Raw genomic sequence first — 16,868 nt, 5'->3', positions numbered from 1 at the left:
TTTCCCACCAGGGATCAATAAAGTTTGATGATCAGTCTGTATTTTGTTGGATCCATCTGATCCTGCTCAGATAAATGTAGAGCAGGAAAAAGTCCAAGGTTTGACTCTGACATGTAGTGAAGTCCAAGGATGAAGTAGTACAACATGTAAATACTCAGGTAAAGTACAAATACCTCAGAACTGTGCAATAGATGGATGTCTTGTGTTTTGCTTGTTGAAATCAATAAAGTGTTGTGTCCTGTAGCGCCCCCTGCAGGCTGGGCCCAGACACCACAACACTCAGGACCTGAAGAACCCTTGAATCTGTTTTAGCTGCAGAAAACACTGAAATTATTGGTGAAAAGGTTATTTCAGGTGAGTTCACCTGATTTTGGTTTCGTGTGTATTTACGTATATTTTCCATGGAAATAACAAAAGGAAAAAAATGAAAACTACTTTACTTCATTTATTTCTCAGAGTAAAGATGGTGGTTTTCCCAGTTTGTTGCAGAACTACATGACTGGTCTGCACTGGTCCATGGACCTTTCAGGTGACTGTCAATGAAACCCTCACATGGAGACATAAACAGGAAATGACAAAAAGACAGAACAGAGCTGCAAAGACACAAGAATGAACTGACTTGTGTCTCCTTCGGTCTGGGGGTCTGGGTGGCCTTTTACCTGCCTGTGTTCAGGGCCCTTTGTCTCAGAATCTGTCCACGACCCCCGACAGCTGCAGGATCACCTGAAATACCAAATGAGGCTGTTTGATCAACTGACAACTATAGAGAGATCTGAGTGAGTCCCAGTACACAGCTCTAGGAAGTGGTTGAAAGCTCCAGAAAAAAGGAAGTGGCCCTTGAGTTAAAATGTTTCACAATAAAACATGACTATTTCTATTCTAGAATCAGACTTTAATGTTGAACTGCCTGTTACAGGGAGTGTTTGACGACGTGAACAGCCTCGATAACCGTGTGCCGTCTCTCGGTGTCTGGTGGGACTGCTGTGGTCCTGATCGGGGCCTGGTACACTGAGAGCAGAGCGTGGCGTGCGTCCAGGTGGGCGTCGCTGACCGTCATGGCGTCCAGGTGCTGACGCAGCAGCAGCCTCAGCTGCTGGTTCTCTTGGCTCAGATCCGCTCTGTGTTTCTTCAGAGCTCCTCGGTGCAGAAGAGCAACGTTTAGGCGCCACATCAACGGCTGCAGCTCTGGGAACTCTGGTGTCTCCTGCAGATAGAGACAGAGGTCACTGTGGGACGGTTTCACCATGGAGGAGTCTCTGCAGCTCAAAGTGGGAACCAGTGGCTGCCAGAGCCAAGAGGCGGCGTTCTTTAGCCCAGAGAGAGTGGGACAAAGAAAGACCAACAACCAGAGTTAACATGGCTTTGGCTTTTTCACATGGAGAGAGTTCAAAGCAGCCAAAGGACTCACATTGGATCCACATGGGGCCTTCTTCCTTTTGGATGCGTTAGCATCTAAAGCTAACCTGTTGGTCCATCCATCCCTCATCTGTACAGGGTCTAAGGGATCTGCTGGAGCCTATCCCAGCTCTCTTTGGGTGAAAGGCAGGGGTACACCCTGGACAGGTCACCAGTGTCACCTACAAAAGGAAGAACTGAGGCCCAGAATCACAACCTACTTGTTCTGGTTGCTCCGTCTCAGCCGCAGATCCTTCCTGTCTTGGATTATCTTGAGTTGATGATGATGTGAAGATGTTTTCATGCTCACTCTCCAGCTTTTGGCACATTTCTGCGACACGTAAAACCCTCTCCCCCTGAAACAGCACAGGAGGGACACAGTGAGACCACAGTGAGGAGGAATCAGATCAGGATCAGAAATGAACCAAACAGACAGTGGACCAAGGGGTACGAGAAGCTTCACCTTGCTGATGGTGGCCTGCAGTTTCTTAGAGGCGCTGTCGCTTTGGATGGTGAGTTCGGTCAGCCGTTTCCTCGCCGCCGCCTCCTCCTGAGTCAACCGATGACGAAGCTGCTGAGTCTTTTCCCTCACCTGGTTTTTGGCAGCTGTCATATCTTGTTCCACCGCCTTGTTTTCAATCTTACTGGAGTTCATCTTTGCCCTCGTCTTCACGATGTAGTCCTGAGAGAGAAAGGAAGCCAGATTGAAACAAACTGAGTCCGATGAATCTGTGGGCACAGCATATGAACAGATGAGGGACTGAACCTTTGCTTTAATTCCATCTCTGCACTGACCTGCATCTCATTAATGCCCTTCACTGTTTTGTCTTCAATTCGCATGTTGTTTTGGTTTTTGCCGACCAGTGTGTCCAGGTCTTTGGTGCTTTGATGGCAGATCTGCTGAGCCTCGTTTTTTTGAAGGGTCTTCGCTTTCAGCTTTTCTTTGCTCTTCAGTACCAGCATGGCCCTCTGTCCACAGAGACAGGACAAAAAACTGAACCAGGACCGACCTCAGACACTTAGCACATCTATAATCTCTGACCCAAAGAGAACTGCTAGGAAGGATACCCTGTCTTCATGAGCGCTCTGGTACAGCCTGATGCTTTTATTGTACAGTCTGCTGATTTCTGTCATCAGTACTTCCTGCTGCTGGGCCACAGAGAACATGGAGTCGTCCAGATCGGCTCGGAGCTGCTGGGATCGGGCCAACATCTGTTGCCTGGAAAACACAGATTGTCAAAACACAGACCCGGACCCTGAGGACCCCTTCTTCGTATTGATCAATAATATCAATATCTAAACCTGAACCCAAAAGGCCACCCCCCCCCCCCGTCCTATGGATAAATTGTGGATAGTGTGTTTGTAGCATCTCTGCATCTGTCAGAAGTTACTTTGTGTCTTTGTGGTCATTTTGTGTCTCTTGGTCTTTTTCTCAGCCTGTGAACCGTTGCAGCTCTGTAATGAACACTGCAGTCCCAGGGGGCGCTGTGGCTCCTCACACTGACCTCTCACAGCTGAACCTGGAGCTCAGGTGCTGGAGGCCGTTCTCCCACTGCTGCAGCAGAAACTTCAGTCGTTTCTCCTGCTGAGCCCACAGACGCTCCAGGTGCTGCAGGTGGACACGTCGCACCTGAGCCGACTGCCGCTCCGCCTCCTGCAGGTCACCCTCCAGGGTCTGCCCCGAAAACAGGGAGTGACAACAGAGAGACAACAAAACAGGATGAGGGACAGGCTGAGTCTCCTGCAGCAATGGACAGATTATGGACAAAGGGTCTCTAAGCACAGAAACGTGTACGGCCCCCACCTGCCAACATAACAATGAGGCCCCCAGACTGAAGGAGACACAAAACATCGTCTGTGGCTGGTTCATGATGCATCTAATGCTGCATTAGTTTCACCTACAGGCCTTTTACTTTGCTCTGTGGACATTTAATGGGGCTATTGTGTTGTGGTCTAGTCATTTTGTGTCTGTTTCCTTTGTGTCTCCCTGTGCTGCTGAGTGCCTGCTCAGTGAAACCATCCACGTCTGCAGCATCACTTCACCTTGACGACGCTGCACAGGCCGTCCAGCTGCCTCTCGAACGTCTGACTGACGACAGAGATGTCTTTACGCAGCTCGGCGGCTCGAGTCTGACGGAGAATCGTCCTCCAGCCTTCGTTCAGCTTCAGCTGGTTCAACGCAGTGTTTTTCTGCTCCTTCTGCAACTTGTCCTGAGTCCAAGAGAGAAAACAGGACATTGTCAGAGCTGCTGCTGAAAAGTGAGAACCACTACGTCCAACGTGTTGATTTTGTGCTCAGGTTGAGTCTGATGGAAAATTGAATCTTAACGTCCACAGAAGCTTCTGGAATAGTTTAGTGGGTAGATGAACTGTTTGTGAAATGTATATATAAAAGACCAGTTGGTCTAAAGTCTTAATCTGAAATCTGCAGAACACAAACACATCACAGAACATTTACGTACCAATTTATCGTAACTGATCCTGTTGTAACAGCACTAACATCTGTTGTTTCTAATGTTTCTAATGTTTCTGAATCTCAAGTCAACACGTTAATATTCAGTTTATTATTTGACATTAGCAAGAAGGAACAAAAAGCTTCAGGGTCTTGATTAAAATAACGTCTAATCATCTCAGCCCATAAATCATTACAGGAAGGTTTGTTGTAGCGTTTTAGCCTCAAATAATCTGATGAATCTGAAAACAAAGTGTCACCTTCAGGAACAGAGTGAGGATCTCCTCTTTCTTCTTGGCCATCTCCTCCTCGGCCTGAGCTCTCTGCTGCAGGTACACAAGTCTCTCCTCCTCCGTCTTTCCCCCGCCTTTACCTCCTCCACCTTTCTTCGCTTTCTTCGGCATGATCCCTCCTCCCTACCTGTTACTTGGACTAAAGCTGTTTGTCTGAAACGTCTTGAGCCTTGAGACTTTTAATCTCATTGAGGTTTTCCTGGTCAAATAAAGGTCAGAGAGAAAGTCCAGTAAAAGAAAGATCAGGTCATGCAGGAAGGTTTTAGTACATGCAGCAGGTCAGTAAAATAAACCAAATAGCTGTTGCCTCCAAGCACCAGCCTCTTATTTCCTGATCAAAGGGTTGATCAATAAGTGGCCCCAGACCCGTGTCAGCTGTACACGCTGTTACACGGACCCCTGATAAAGCTGGATAAGAAACTTCACCTGAAACATTTAACGACATTTAACGCACCGCTGACTTTTTCTACTTGATCTTACCTTCGAGAAAAATAACCTCAGTTACGTCGGACCGTTTTTCAGGCTGCACCAGTTGTGTGTTTGTGCTCTGTCTCCATAGCAACAGCCATAGCGACGATCCGCCATGTCCGGTACGAGACAACTGTTTATTTAACTATTAGTAAAAAATAAACAAATAAAATGACATTAAATGTATAATAATAATAATAATCATAATGTACATCAAAATGAACAAACACATTTGATTAGATTCGTGTATAAGTACAGTTTGAGGTATTTGTACTTGAATTCCTCCGTATTTTTATACTTCCGTCGTTACTGCACATGTCAGATATTGCACTTTTTACTTTATTTATTCCGTCACTTTAAATTAAAATTTGTCATAACGTTGTTTTCCACTCAATGACCCAGAATAGGTGAAATATTTGCACATTAATTAAAAATCCAACACTGAACCTGTCATTTACTAACATTATTGTTTTTGTTTATTTACTAACACACGCAGGTTAATTAGTCACGTGGCTCCTGGTGTCAGAATACTGGGCTCTGATTGGCTGACTACAGTCTGCAGGCGTAAAAGGAAATGTCCATATTATAAACTTAAGGTTTTCCAGTAATAATAAGGAGTACTAACCGTGTGCCATGCTGCATTCATGTGCACTTTATAAAATCAGAAGATATGGGCACCAGATGGCGCCACAGCTCTGATGGTTTGAGCTTCAGTTGGATGAACACAGGTCAAAGGACACGCTGTAAAAATAACTGCTCTTTATTAGGAAACAGGTAATAAATACAGACAAGGACAGAATTATTACTTAATCCCAAATCCAATCCTGATCTGACAACCTGACACCTGGATGCAGGACCGGGTTTAAAGGACTATACTGCTAATTTGGGCGTTTTGACTCTTTTCCTTTCCATATGTCTGCATATCCAAACCATCCATCAGTGTTTAGACTGAATCTGGTTTCAGTCCAGAGGCTGTTGTTTAAAGATTAGCAGAAATACGCCCTCACATCCTGCTCCAGAATCCAAACACCATGGAGTAAATTCAAGCGGCTGCCTCTGGACGTGGGTACAGTTTGGACTTTACCAGTTAAACAGGGTTTGTTTTGTTTGTGTCGGTGCTACATTCCTTCATTCAATGAGCCGTATCATCTTGTTCTAACGTAACTACACAACTCCACCATATTTCACTGCTTGGTTTCCCCTGGAAAAAGAAATATTTAAGTGTTCGTGCTTTTCATTCATGTCCGAGCAGAAATAGTTACTGATACTTGTCCCTGTCAGGCTGTTTCCTCATAACAAACACAGAGGACAGAGCAGGTCTGGCAATAATTACAGCTGAAGTGACAAAGGCAGAGCAGATATACTGTGTTTGTGTTAACAGTCATTTGATTCGGTTTTTCATGATTAAACATATTTTAAAATGATATACAAACAGAAAGAGATGATCTGAGAGTCGTCTGTGTGTTTTTGTTTATTTCACACGTCTTTAATACGTTTGTTAAAGCTAAAAAACACCTGGTGTCACATGACTGTTCTAGAGTCAGCAGGTTTACTTTGACTTCTACTACAGGTCAGTTTTCTCAAGGCCAAGAAAACCTCCCTGGTCCGGTTTAAGTTTTTTGTCTCAGGAGAATCGTGAAACAAAGTGAAATGAAATAAAATGAAATAATAAAAATCACTTTTTACAGCCGCTGAACATGTGTGATCGCTGCTCTGTTAGCGCTACAGATAACACCAGAGCCCAGTGGACTCTCTGGTCCTTCAGAGCCTGTAAACAGTGACGGCCGTTCTCAGGTTCTGGAGCTGGTTTTTGGAAACAGACGGGCCTCCCATTGTTGGTGAGGAAGAACCATGTGAGCCAGGTCAGCGGTGTGGCTCCCTGCTGGGTTTTTAATAGTTTTTGGACAACAATGGAGGTCTACGGCTCAGACCCATAAGCTGAACCAGGTTCTGGATTCACACACATTCATTGGTGCTGCCAGTCTCTGGATGGGATCTGGACTCAGTGAATCAGAAGCTGGTTCCTTTGAACAGCCTGAATGATTCTGGTTTCTGATCAATATTTAATGGTGATTTCTTAATGTCTCTTTTGTTAAACAGAAAAATAGTTTTTATGGTGTGTGTGTTTATATACAGTGTGTGTGTCTGTGCTGTGTTGAGCTTCTATCTTTGTGAGGACTTTTGCATTAAAAAACAAAGGCATTTTGGAAAATGGGGACATTTCCTCAGTTAAACTGCTGCAGGACTAAGATTTGGTTTTAAGGTTAGAGACCAGGTAATACACTGCATGTGAGTACTTCTATATTTGTGAGGTCCCTCACCAACATGTAGTTCAGTTTTACAGAGGACCTGTTACTCCACCTTCAGAGTGAGGGCGCTGTGACGAGTCTGGTGTTCCTTCTTTAGAGGCTGTCTGGGGCTTAAGCTGGGGGACTAGGTAACTTACACAGAAGTACAGAAGTAAAACCTGTCTTCTGTCTTACTTATGACCAATAATTTGAACCTTCAAAGCGGGGAGGCTGCGTGTATGTGAGCTCAGGGGACTGACATGTATCCTCATGCATCCTCAGTTGTTCTCGGTGAAGTCCCGGCAGATGCCCCGGACCAGCGGCGGGATGAACTCGGCGAGGCCGGTAAACTCTCTGGTAAAGAAGGTGTGGCTTTCCTTTGGCTCGGATGACATCGCCTTGAGGTCTTCCAGGGGTGCCCAGGCCACACCCACCGCATAAATGATGATACCTGTTGATTGGTGGACAGGAGGAACAGGTGACTTATATGGTGATACCAAAATATTCTCCCACGAATTAAAGTACCTTAAAGAACCAAAGACTAAACTCCTGCACACTGTCCTTTAACGACAACAGCATAGAAGCTGGAATAACAACAGAGAGTCATGGGGGGTAGAGACCTGAGAGACCGCAAAGCCTGAGACCTGAGAGACCACAAAGCCTGAGACCTGAGAGACCACAAAGCCTGAGACCTGAGAGACCACAAAGCCTGAGACCTGAGAGACCACAAAGCCTGAGACCTGAGAGACCGCACAGCCTGGCTCTGGTTACCTGCAGGTACCAGACTGGGAAGAACATCTGAGTTCATGCGGCTTAACAAGAAAAATATAACGGACTTACAAGAACATCCTCTAAAATGTGATGTGACATAAAAAAAACATAACTTCGCTGTAGCTGGACTGAAATAATGAGGCTGAAAACTGATCCTGAAACAGATTTGAAGGTTGGTGATCAGGATACCTTGTTGCTGTGCAGCCAGTGCTGGGCCTCTCACGTTGTCGTACGATTGGCCGTCTGTCACCACAATCAGGAAGTTGCGCCCTCGTGCTGTTCTCCTGGTGAAGAACGCGACAAATTTAGTTTAAGGTCGTACCCTGACATTTTCCTCCTGAGTGAAGCTGCTGCTTTTTAAAAAAGCTCAAACCAGCTGCTCAGACAGGAGCGTTGCTGGGACTACTTTCAGTGGCGGACCGATCCACATTTGTTTGACATTTGAGGAAGCACTATGTGCAGTTACTGTTTAAGGGATTTATTGAGAAAAAAGAAAAGCACAGCATCAGCGGACCTCTCAGGTGTGGGGTCACCTGAACAGGTTCTGTGTGGTGTAGCTAATGGCTGCTCCCGTGGCCGTTCCTCCGCTCATGTAGGGGACCCTCCGCAGAGCGGCGATGGCGTCCTCTTTGTTGGAGTGGTCAAACAGGCCGAACTCCAGCCTCTGTTCGTAGGTGAACTGCACCGCACCTGCACCACCAGCACACAACCAGTCAGTAAATCAGCTCATCAATAAATCAGTGGATTAACTGTTTCCGTCCTGTGAAGCTGACCGATGCGAGCGCCCACGTCTGAGATGTCGAAGTTTCTGGCGATTCCTGCCAGGAAGTCCAGTTGCAGCTGGAAGTTTCCCTCGCCGATGCTGGATGACCCATCGATGAGGAAGCCGATATTGACTGAGTTGTAGCAGGTTCTACCTAAAAACACACATTCATTTTACACGTTAGCATGACTCAGGGGACCCTAATAAACCGACTGGGTCTGATTCAGGGGTTCCTAATAAACCGACTGGGTCTGACACAGGGGTTCCTAATAAACCGACTGGGTCTGACACAGGGGTTCCTAATAAACCGACTGGGTCTGACACAGGGGTTCCTAATAAACCGACTTACTGCAGAGCAGGCTGTCCAGAGAACACAGTCTCTGAGCGAGAGGTTTGACGTGTTTGGTGGTGCTGAACCAGGTGGGGATCAGGTAACTGAAGAAGCCGTTGTCCTTGCACACCGCCTGCAGAGAGAGGAGGATGTGCTCTGTTGTCATGGAAACCCCAGGTACAACCACTGGACAGACGTCCCATCAGAAATAAAGCCAACAGACTGTAAATGTCAAACCTTCTTCATGAAGTCCTTGTCTCGCACCGTGGCGAGCTCCTCTGGCGCCGGTTTGGCCACAGACACCAGGAAGACGTTGATGCCTGACTCTCGGGCCAACATGGCCGCCTGCTCCAGGTCGTCCGAAGGCCAGCCGTCGACCAGCACCATCATCACCCGCGGGTGGCCCCGCCTGCCCCCGTTCTCCTGCGTGAAGAAGGTCTCTGCTGTGTGCATGATGGCCTTACCTGAGGGCAGCAGGAAATACGAGCTGAAACATCAGCTGAGGGACAGAAACTCGGCCTGATGGTCGACACTATATCTGGGCTGTTTTCAGACCAACAGGACGAGCAGGTGAGCTGTCACCTGAACGGAACAGAAGCTAACGAGGAGGTGGGTGACACTTCAGGTCAGCTCCGTGCACGTGTCTGGGAGAAAGTGTGCACGTGTTACCTGTGTTGGTGTCTCCGCCCAGGTACGCCACTTCCCTGATGGCAAACAGCAGCTCCTTAGGCTGAGTGTAGTTGGTCAGGAGGAACTCGGTCCTGGGAGAGTCACTACACACACACACAGACGCACGCACACACACACACGCACACACGCACACACACACACACACACTGTGTCAGCTCAGTTTACTCTAATATCTGTCAGAGCCAAACAAAATAATCTAATCATCAAACGTTATTGATCCCTGCTGATCTGCTAGCTAATGTCTGTGTGTCTGTGTGTGTCTGTGTGTGTGTGTGAGAGACCTGGCCTGGATCAGGCCGACATGTGGTCCCGTGGGTCCGACCCTCAACATGGCGGCCAGTTTGGTGACAAAGTTCTTCTGCAGGTTGAACCTCCGCTGCCCGATGTTGCTGCTGCTGTCGATGACCACGGCGATGTCCATCTGACAGTCTGCACAAAAACAAACAAACAAACAAACAAAGAAACAAACAAAGAAACAAACAAACAACTTCAGCTTCAGATCAGTAGTTTCAATGTTCCCGTCTGCTCTGTGTGTTGTGCTGAGTCTAATCTGCAGCTCCCGACCATGATCAGGCTTTTAAATCAGGGTTTAACCCAATAAACAACATAAACAGAAGAAAACTAAAAACCATGAAGGTGTTTACAAAGTAAATACAATAAGAGTCTAGTCAAATAAAATAGAGTCATACAAATATAATTAAAACCACTGATTGTTTTTATTTAGTGACATTTGTACCTTTGTTTCCACCTGTCAGAGCTTTCTTCACTGAGGGCTTCTTCACTGGTTTCTTTGCTGTAACACACACACACACACACACACACACACACACACTGAGCTGAGGTGAAGCTTCAGATCTTCAGTATAAATCAAACAGCTGACGCCGACAGTCGAGACCAGAGACCAGTACAGGCTGAGATCAGGTACCTGACTGTGCAGCTGCAGGCAGAGCTGTTGTACTGGTTTCACTGGTCAGTTCTAATGGGATGTTCACAGGTTCTGGTCACACTCACACACACACACACACACACACACACACACACACACACACACACACACACACACACACACACACACACACACACACACACACACACACACACACACACAGGAGGGGGAGTGGGTGTTAGTTAAGTGATTTAAATCATCAAAATAATTATATTGATTTTATAATTTATATTTTATTTATTCGTTATTTTAGACTCAGGCTCTTTCACTGTGACGACAATAATCAACTAATCAATCAACAACTGATTGCTCCGCCTACTGGTCAGTTTAAAGGAGGCGGTCCAGCTGTGGAGCGGCTGTGACTGGAGGCCGTGGGCGTAGGAGCTCATGTAGTTGTGTCGTCCCTGCAGCTTGTGGACCCTGACGTGGCCCCCGGTCGGCCCCAGGACGCCGCTGTAGATCAGAAAGCTCAGTCACTTCAAACCAATGCAATGAATAACATTAATAATAATTATTACTATTATACATTCATCACTTCCTCCCCCAGCAGGCTGACTGCACTGAGGCATCTGCATTTATTCTTCCTCCTGCTCGCTCACTATAGCAAAGTGTAAAAGCAGCCGGACAACAGGAAGTGAGAAATATAAATAAAAGCAGAACCGCAGGATCTGAGGGAGCAGAGCTGGAGTCATCCACAGCATTTCCTCTCGGGGCCCCTGCGCAGAGGAAGGAGGTCGTCCAGGGTGCAGAGCTTAATCCTTCATTCCTGCACATTCCTTCGTGGTGGTTTGTTGAGGTCCAGCAAACAGCAGGACTCACGCTGCTTCATTATGTCACATCTGCTGCCGGTAGCAGAACCCGGGTCCATGTGTGGGTGAACCTCCACCCAGCTCCGTCTGCTGGAGAGACATCAACAACCTTCCCACGGCCTTTAACCCAAACTTCAAGACCTTTTCAAACTGGTTTCTGAGACTGAGCGAAATAAGACGGGATGTGATTAAAGGAGCTGCAGCTGAAGTGTTAGTTTCATGTGTCGATGTGAGGAAGGTCCCAGCCTCCTCATCGCTCCACACACACGTGATGATTCATGTGTTTCACAAACATAAAAACTGCTTCAACCTGTTTCAACCTTTTGTCTTTCAGCTATAAACGTTCAAAACACCTAAAAACAAAGAGAAGAGACTTGTTCTGATTATCGTGGCCTCACTGCAGCACCTGTCACGTGGTGTGGACACACATCAGATCAGAGATTATCAGACCAGATCAGTTGTTGGAGGTTTATCCTCATTTCTGACGCACTGACTCAGACCAGCTGCTTCGTTCCTGCTTAAACATGAAATCTGACCCAAAGTAAAAGACGGAGCACAGACAGAGACCGGTCCGACCGTACCTGTGCACAGCAGCTCCACAGACGGACGAGATGGAGGCGTAGACCCCCGTCCCAAACACTGACCCGGTCCAGTGAGAGCAGTCAGGAGGACATAACACCACCACGCCGTCCTGCACCAGGTCAACTCCACGAGTCGCACAGGTCACAGGAACAGGAACTGATCCGACAGCAAGAGCAGGAACAGGTCAACACACAGAACAAACAGGTGCAGAACCAGGAGAGCTAGACTTCACATTCAAAATGTGCTCGTCACCTGGTTTTAGCACCTGTAATTTATAACATCACACACAGGTCTTTAAAAATGACTGAAAAACTGCAGCATGAAAAGTGTTTCCTGTTACACAACAGGATCCATGAGGCTCAGTAATTCACTGAAACGCAGTCAGAATAAAAAAAGACTGACAGAGGATAAAAGGAGCTTTTCATCTGTTTCCTCCATTAGAGAAAACAGGCGGGTGGTTGCTTTAAGTCTGACATTTATATGATTCAGGATCAACATGAACACAGAAGAGAGGATCAATAACAGGGAGGGTTAGAGTTACACCGAGGGGCTGCTGTGGAAAACACTGAAATAATTAATCACAATGACGAAGAGGCAACGACGCCAGGAAGAAGGAAACATATTTTCCTCTCACTGTCACAGCAACATCACATTGACTCATCCTGCAGCGCCACCTTCAGGACAGACTGTGCATTTTTACACCCACAAGTGTTAGTGCAGGTGCCCAGATCCAGGCCCTGGTGTCTCTCAGCTATACTACCCCCCCAGGACTCTCTGCTACCTACAGCCCTTCTGTTGTTAGTTCAGCTCCTCTACCCTGTGTTGGCAAAGTCCGCTCCGTCAATGAGCCCCCCCTGCCACCTGGCCAAGGTCAGAAGAAGCCAGTAGTGGTTTCCAACAGCAGCCATGGAGGAGTCTCTGCAGCTCAAAGTGGGAACCAGTGGCTGCCAGAGCCAAGAGGCGGCGTTCTTTAGCCCAGAGAGAGTGGGACAAAGAAAGACCAACAACCAGGGTTAACATGGCTTTGGCTTTTTCACATGGAGAGAGTTCAAAGCAGCCAAAGGACTCACATTGGATCCACATGAGGCCTTCTTCCTTCTAGATGTGTTAGCATCTAAAGCTAACCTGTTGGTTTTGGTAGCATTAGCCACCTAGCATGGTCCTGATTGGACCTTTGGACTGAATGAGTCTGATGTGAATTTGGGAGGAAGTGGATCTTTGGGTAACGTTAGTGCTTTGGGTCACATTAGCAGGAACCAGAGCGTCTGCTGGACTGACACATTTACTCCTCAGTCAGCTAACGCTAGCTTTGGACTGGACACTTTGTCCCAACCAGGCATCCCTAGTTCACGATGTAGCTTCAGGAAACAGGACGGGATGGGAGGGGCAAAGAGCGGGGAGGAGGGGCTTATGGTGGGAGTTAGTTTGGACTCATTGGATCCTCTAGAGGCCGAGGAGACATGAGGCAGAGCAGCTTTAATAAACCACAAGCTCTAATTTCAAACTGCAGTTTGACCTTCACATTTTCTGTGACAAGAAAAAGACTCACCGGTCGGTTCTGAAAGAGACGCTGAGGAGATCAGGAAGAAAACAGCTGCAGAGGAAGAACAAGATCACGTTTCTCATCAGGGACACGGTTCAGAAAACTGACAATCGGTCAACAAGGACGGTAAACGATCAGGATCGAACAGAACAGTGTACCTGTCAGAGGCAGCGGGACAGTCAGCAAAGACATTTCTGTTCCTGAACCAGGCTGACCTCACTTTACTGCAGAAAAACAGTCAGTAAATATGTTCAGAAACAGTCAGAAAATGAGCCAATACATCTGTCTGTTTACATAAAACATGACTATACTGTGAATTCCAGGCAGTAAGTTAAATCAGTATACAGTCAGTAAACAAGTCACTCGATCTGTAAATGGCAGCAAATCCAGTGAACTGGTAAAGACGTAGACCAGTAAACAGGCAGCTCAATGACCCAGCCAGCCACAAACAGTCACTTAAAGTCAATAAATCAATCAGCCAGCAAATCATCAGTCTGAAGGTTAACTAGTCTGTAAACCAGCCAGCAAAAGACCTTGTTTAATACGATTCTTTAAAACAAGTTTTAAAAAAAAATCAGTCAACAAAATAGTCAGTAAATGAACATGTGGTCATACTGTTCCAAAACAGCCAGTAAAGTACTAATGACACCAAGACAACCAGTAAACAATCTGTAAACAGGTAACGCAATACTGGTCAGTCAGTAAACTAATTGGTCAGTTATTGAACCAGCCAGTACATAAATAAAAAAATAAACAGTCAGTAAATTTACTTTCTGTCCTGTTTGGATTTGAAACAGCCAGTCATGCCAGAGCAAAAAGAAATCAGTAAAGTCAGCCTTACTGACTGTTTCTCCAGTCCACGCTTCAGAGGAGAAATGCTCAGACTGTTTGTTCCCTGGAAGCAGCAGCAGCAGGCGGTAAGCTGATGATACTGAGTCGGTGTCGATCGCCCAGCGAGAGAGAGGCGGCCTTTAAATAAGCTCTCACACACACATGCACACACACACACGCACACACACCTAGAGATGAGGTGGGCGGGGCTTCAGGGGGAACAGCAGGAACAGTGAGAACTGAAAACTCTTCGTTTCCTATGAGGCTCAAGATTTTACAATCAAATTAATTCATCTTTGACAGTGTGAGTCCAGATCCCATCCAGAGACCGACAGCACAAATGAATGTGTGAATCCAGAACCTCGTTCAGCTTATGGGTCTGGGCCGTAGACCTCCATTGTTGTCCAAAAACTATTAAGAACACAGCAGGGAGCCACACCACTGACCTGGCTCACATGGTTCTTCCTCACCAACAATGGGGAACCCGTCTTTCTCCAGAAATTAGCTCCAGAACCTGCTGAGAGCAGAGAGAAGCTGGACACAGCAGGGACCAGTCTCTGGAGCTGGTTTTTGAACAAAGAAAAAACATGCAGGAGATCAGTTCAGAGTGCGGCGTCAAACACAGAAAACCACAGGCTGTAAACAAAGATGGCCACTGTAGTCCATCGCCCCCCTGGTGGCTGGTTGCAGTATTTGCACAGTGACAGGAAGTGGAGATGTCGTCCATCTTTATCTGCAGTCTGTGGTTGCAGCTGTTTGACTCAGCACCGACACAACAAACGTGACGTTTTAGTTCCGGCTGATATTTGAGGAGATGGAGACCTCGTTCTGTCTGGGGGTTGCGGAGGCTCGGTGACCCCGGCCCTCACAGAGAGCAATGTACCTGCGTACAGGTGCACAGGCACAGCAGCCGCCAGGAATTCAGCTCGGCCAGCTCCCAGCATGCAGCTGGTGAAATGAAAAGGCTGCAGAAAAACGTCACAGGGAGGAATGTGACCGGAGCGACACACACAGACACTGACAGATATGAAACACCAGTTTGGAACCAGATCTCTGGGTGAAACTCACTGGTGAACTGGTTTGGATGGAAAATCAACTAAATGTTGGGACTGAAAGGATCTCGGGTTATTTTTTCAGGGAATGAGCTGCTGGTTCAGTGGAAAACTGATGATTATCGTTTCTGACCGGGGTGAAATCAGACATGTCACGAGTCACAGCGTGTCCAGTCGTTACCTGCCACAGCTGTGACTTGTCTTACGTGTCTCAGTCTGATGTTGTAAGTCACAATATTTCTGTGTAGCTCAAATGTAAAAACGAATCTTCACATCAGAACTGACTGAGGCCGTGTTTTCATGGACCGACATGTTAGGACTTTTATATAACCTGTTCCCGGTCCCTGGGGTTCTGGGTCTCTTTGTTAGTCTTTTATCAGATGGGCGTCCTGTGTGAGGAGTCTGGAACAGGAATGTGATCCATGAACAGACGCTGAGCTCCCACAGAGGCATTTCCAGTGTGTCTGTGCATCTTCATCCTGTGGGGACAGTGAATGTTAAAGGGAACCAAAGTTCAAAGTTCCACTCACAGCAGCTTTTATTCAAAGCACCAGAAGTCGTTAGAATTGGAAAGGGGGACCTTAGATTCTCTTCACTGGTTTAATTCTCTTGAAACAAACGGCCGAACCAGCTAATCTGAGACCAGGTTCAGTGACACACAGACTTTAGACTTTTAGACTCTCCTTCGTCTGGGCCCAACAAGTCTGAACACCTGGATCACGGTACATGCTCCAAAAACTCCCCCCGTATAAAGAAGCCGCCGGTGTTTCAGCTGCAGACACTCGATCTGTGTGTCTCCTCACAACAAACAGGTCTTTGTCTGAACCTCCATTGGAGCAGACCCAGGCTGCACTGTCTCCTGTAAGACGACGTGGCTCTGACGTGAAAGCATCAGGTCAGGACAGATGGGGAGGAGTCAGGTGTCCACAGGGGGTCACACACAGCTCCGTCAGTCTGCGCACACACACACACACACACACACACACACACAGAAAACATTTCCTGCTGAAATGAAAAACAGTTTGTGAAATCTGATTAAATTAATTTACCGACTAATGAAAACAACAGCAGAACTAATTCAGGAAAACCTTCAGCTTTTTCTCTTCTAATGCACCTTTTGCACTTTCACTTGGGTTGATCCTGGGCAGAGCAGGACTTTGGACCAGGACCCTGAGATGTTCACCATCTTCTCCTCTTCGTCCTCTTTTCTCTTTCGTTTCTTCCTCTTCATAAAAAACAGTTTTCTTTTCCTTCTTCCTCCCACATTTAACCTCGTGTGTTAAAATATACACAAACGTGGCTGAAATGACCGAAACAGCACCCTGTTCTTCCTGAACCTAAAGCTGGTCTGTGGTCGCACCTGCAGCCTCAGGTTCAAATAAACAAAATTCTTCTTCTATCCAGATCAAGTAAAGTGGCCTGAATGGGCTCAGGTCCCTCAGACCTGCAGAGAAATGAGCGGCTGCAGTGAAGTGTGTGCTCGCTCTGATAACCATCACTGCTGTGTGACCAGCCGAACCACGGAGCAGACAGAAGAAGAGTCTGAGCAGAGCAGGAGGAGCAGGAGGCTGCAGAGCTTCTCCCAGCAGCTGGATGGTCCTGGGACCACGGCTGCCCACATTATTCACTGGGCCCAGACTTAAAACAAGCAGAG

At 47.0% G+C, this 16,868-nt stretch overlaps 2 protein-coding genes across 3 annotated transcripts; both read right to left on the bottom strand.

Annotated features, from left to right (window-relative positions):
* Window positions 1–475: 475 nt before the first annotated feature.
* On the bottom strand, window positions 476–4,690 carry drc2 (dynein regulatory complex subunit 2). Its single transcript, XM_026330628.1, has 9 exons — window positions 4,621–4,690; window positions 4,108–4,339; window positions 3,439–3,606; window positions 2,901–3,070; window positions 2,464–2,614; window positions 2,191–2,364; window positions 1,859–2,077; window positions 1,617–1,751; window positions 476–1,204 (listed from the first exon to the last, which is right to left on the bottom strand). The coding sequence occupies exons 2-9, from the start codon at window positions 4,249–4,251 to the stop codon at window positions 911–913; spliced, it is 1,455 nt and encodes a 484-aa protein (XP_026186413.1). The 5' UTR covers window positions 4,252–4,339; window positions 4,621–4,690; the 3' UTR covers window positions 476–910.
* Window positions 4,691–6,491: 1,801 nt separating this feature from the next.
* On the bottom strand, window positions 6,492–14,312 carry coch (coagulation factor C homolog, cochlin (Limulus polyphemus)). 2 transcript variants are annotated; one of them, XM_026330290.1, is made up of 15 exons: window positions 14,173–14,312; window positions 13,490–13,555; window positions 13,338–13,382; window positions 11,788–11,944; window positions 10,717–10,850; window positions 10,377–10,448; window positions 10,188–10,244; window positions 9,733–9,880; window positions 9,431–9,534; window positions 8,999–9,225; window positions 8,780–8,894; window positions 8,441–8,584; window positions 8,201–8,357; window positions 7,857–7,951; window positions 6,492–7,347 (listed from the first exon to the last, which is right to left on the bottom strand). In XM_026330290.1, exons 2-15 carry the CDS (start codon window positions 13,521–13,523, stop codon window positions 7,175–7,177), a joined length of 1,662 nt encoding a protein of 553 aa, XP_026186075.1. In that variant the 5' UTR covers window positions 13,524–13,555; window positions 14,173–14,312; the 3' UTR covers window positions 6,492–7,174. The 2 variants fall into 2 exon arrangements, with proteins under 2 accessions (XP_026186075.1, XP_026186164.1); XM_026330379.1 differs by having other exon boundaries at window positions 14,177–14,303.
* Between the last annotated feature and the right edge of the window lie 2,556 nt (window positions 14,313–16,868).

The sequence above is a fragment of the Mastacembelus armatus genome, chromosome 22 (assembly GCF_900324485.2).
Source record: "Mastacembelus armatus chromosome 22, fMasArm1.2, whole genome shotgun sequence".
NCBI lineage: Eukaryota > Metazoa > Chordata > Actinopteri > Synbranchiformes > Mastacembelidae > Mastacembelus > Mastacembelus armatus.
Note: the sequence above shows the minus strand (reverse complement) of the source record. Positions and strands in the feature narration are given on the sequence as shown.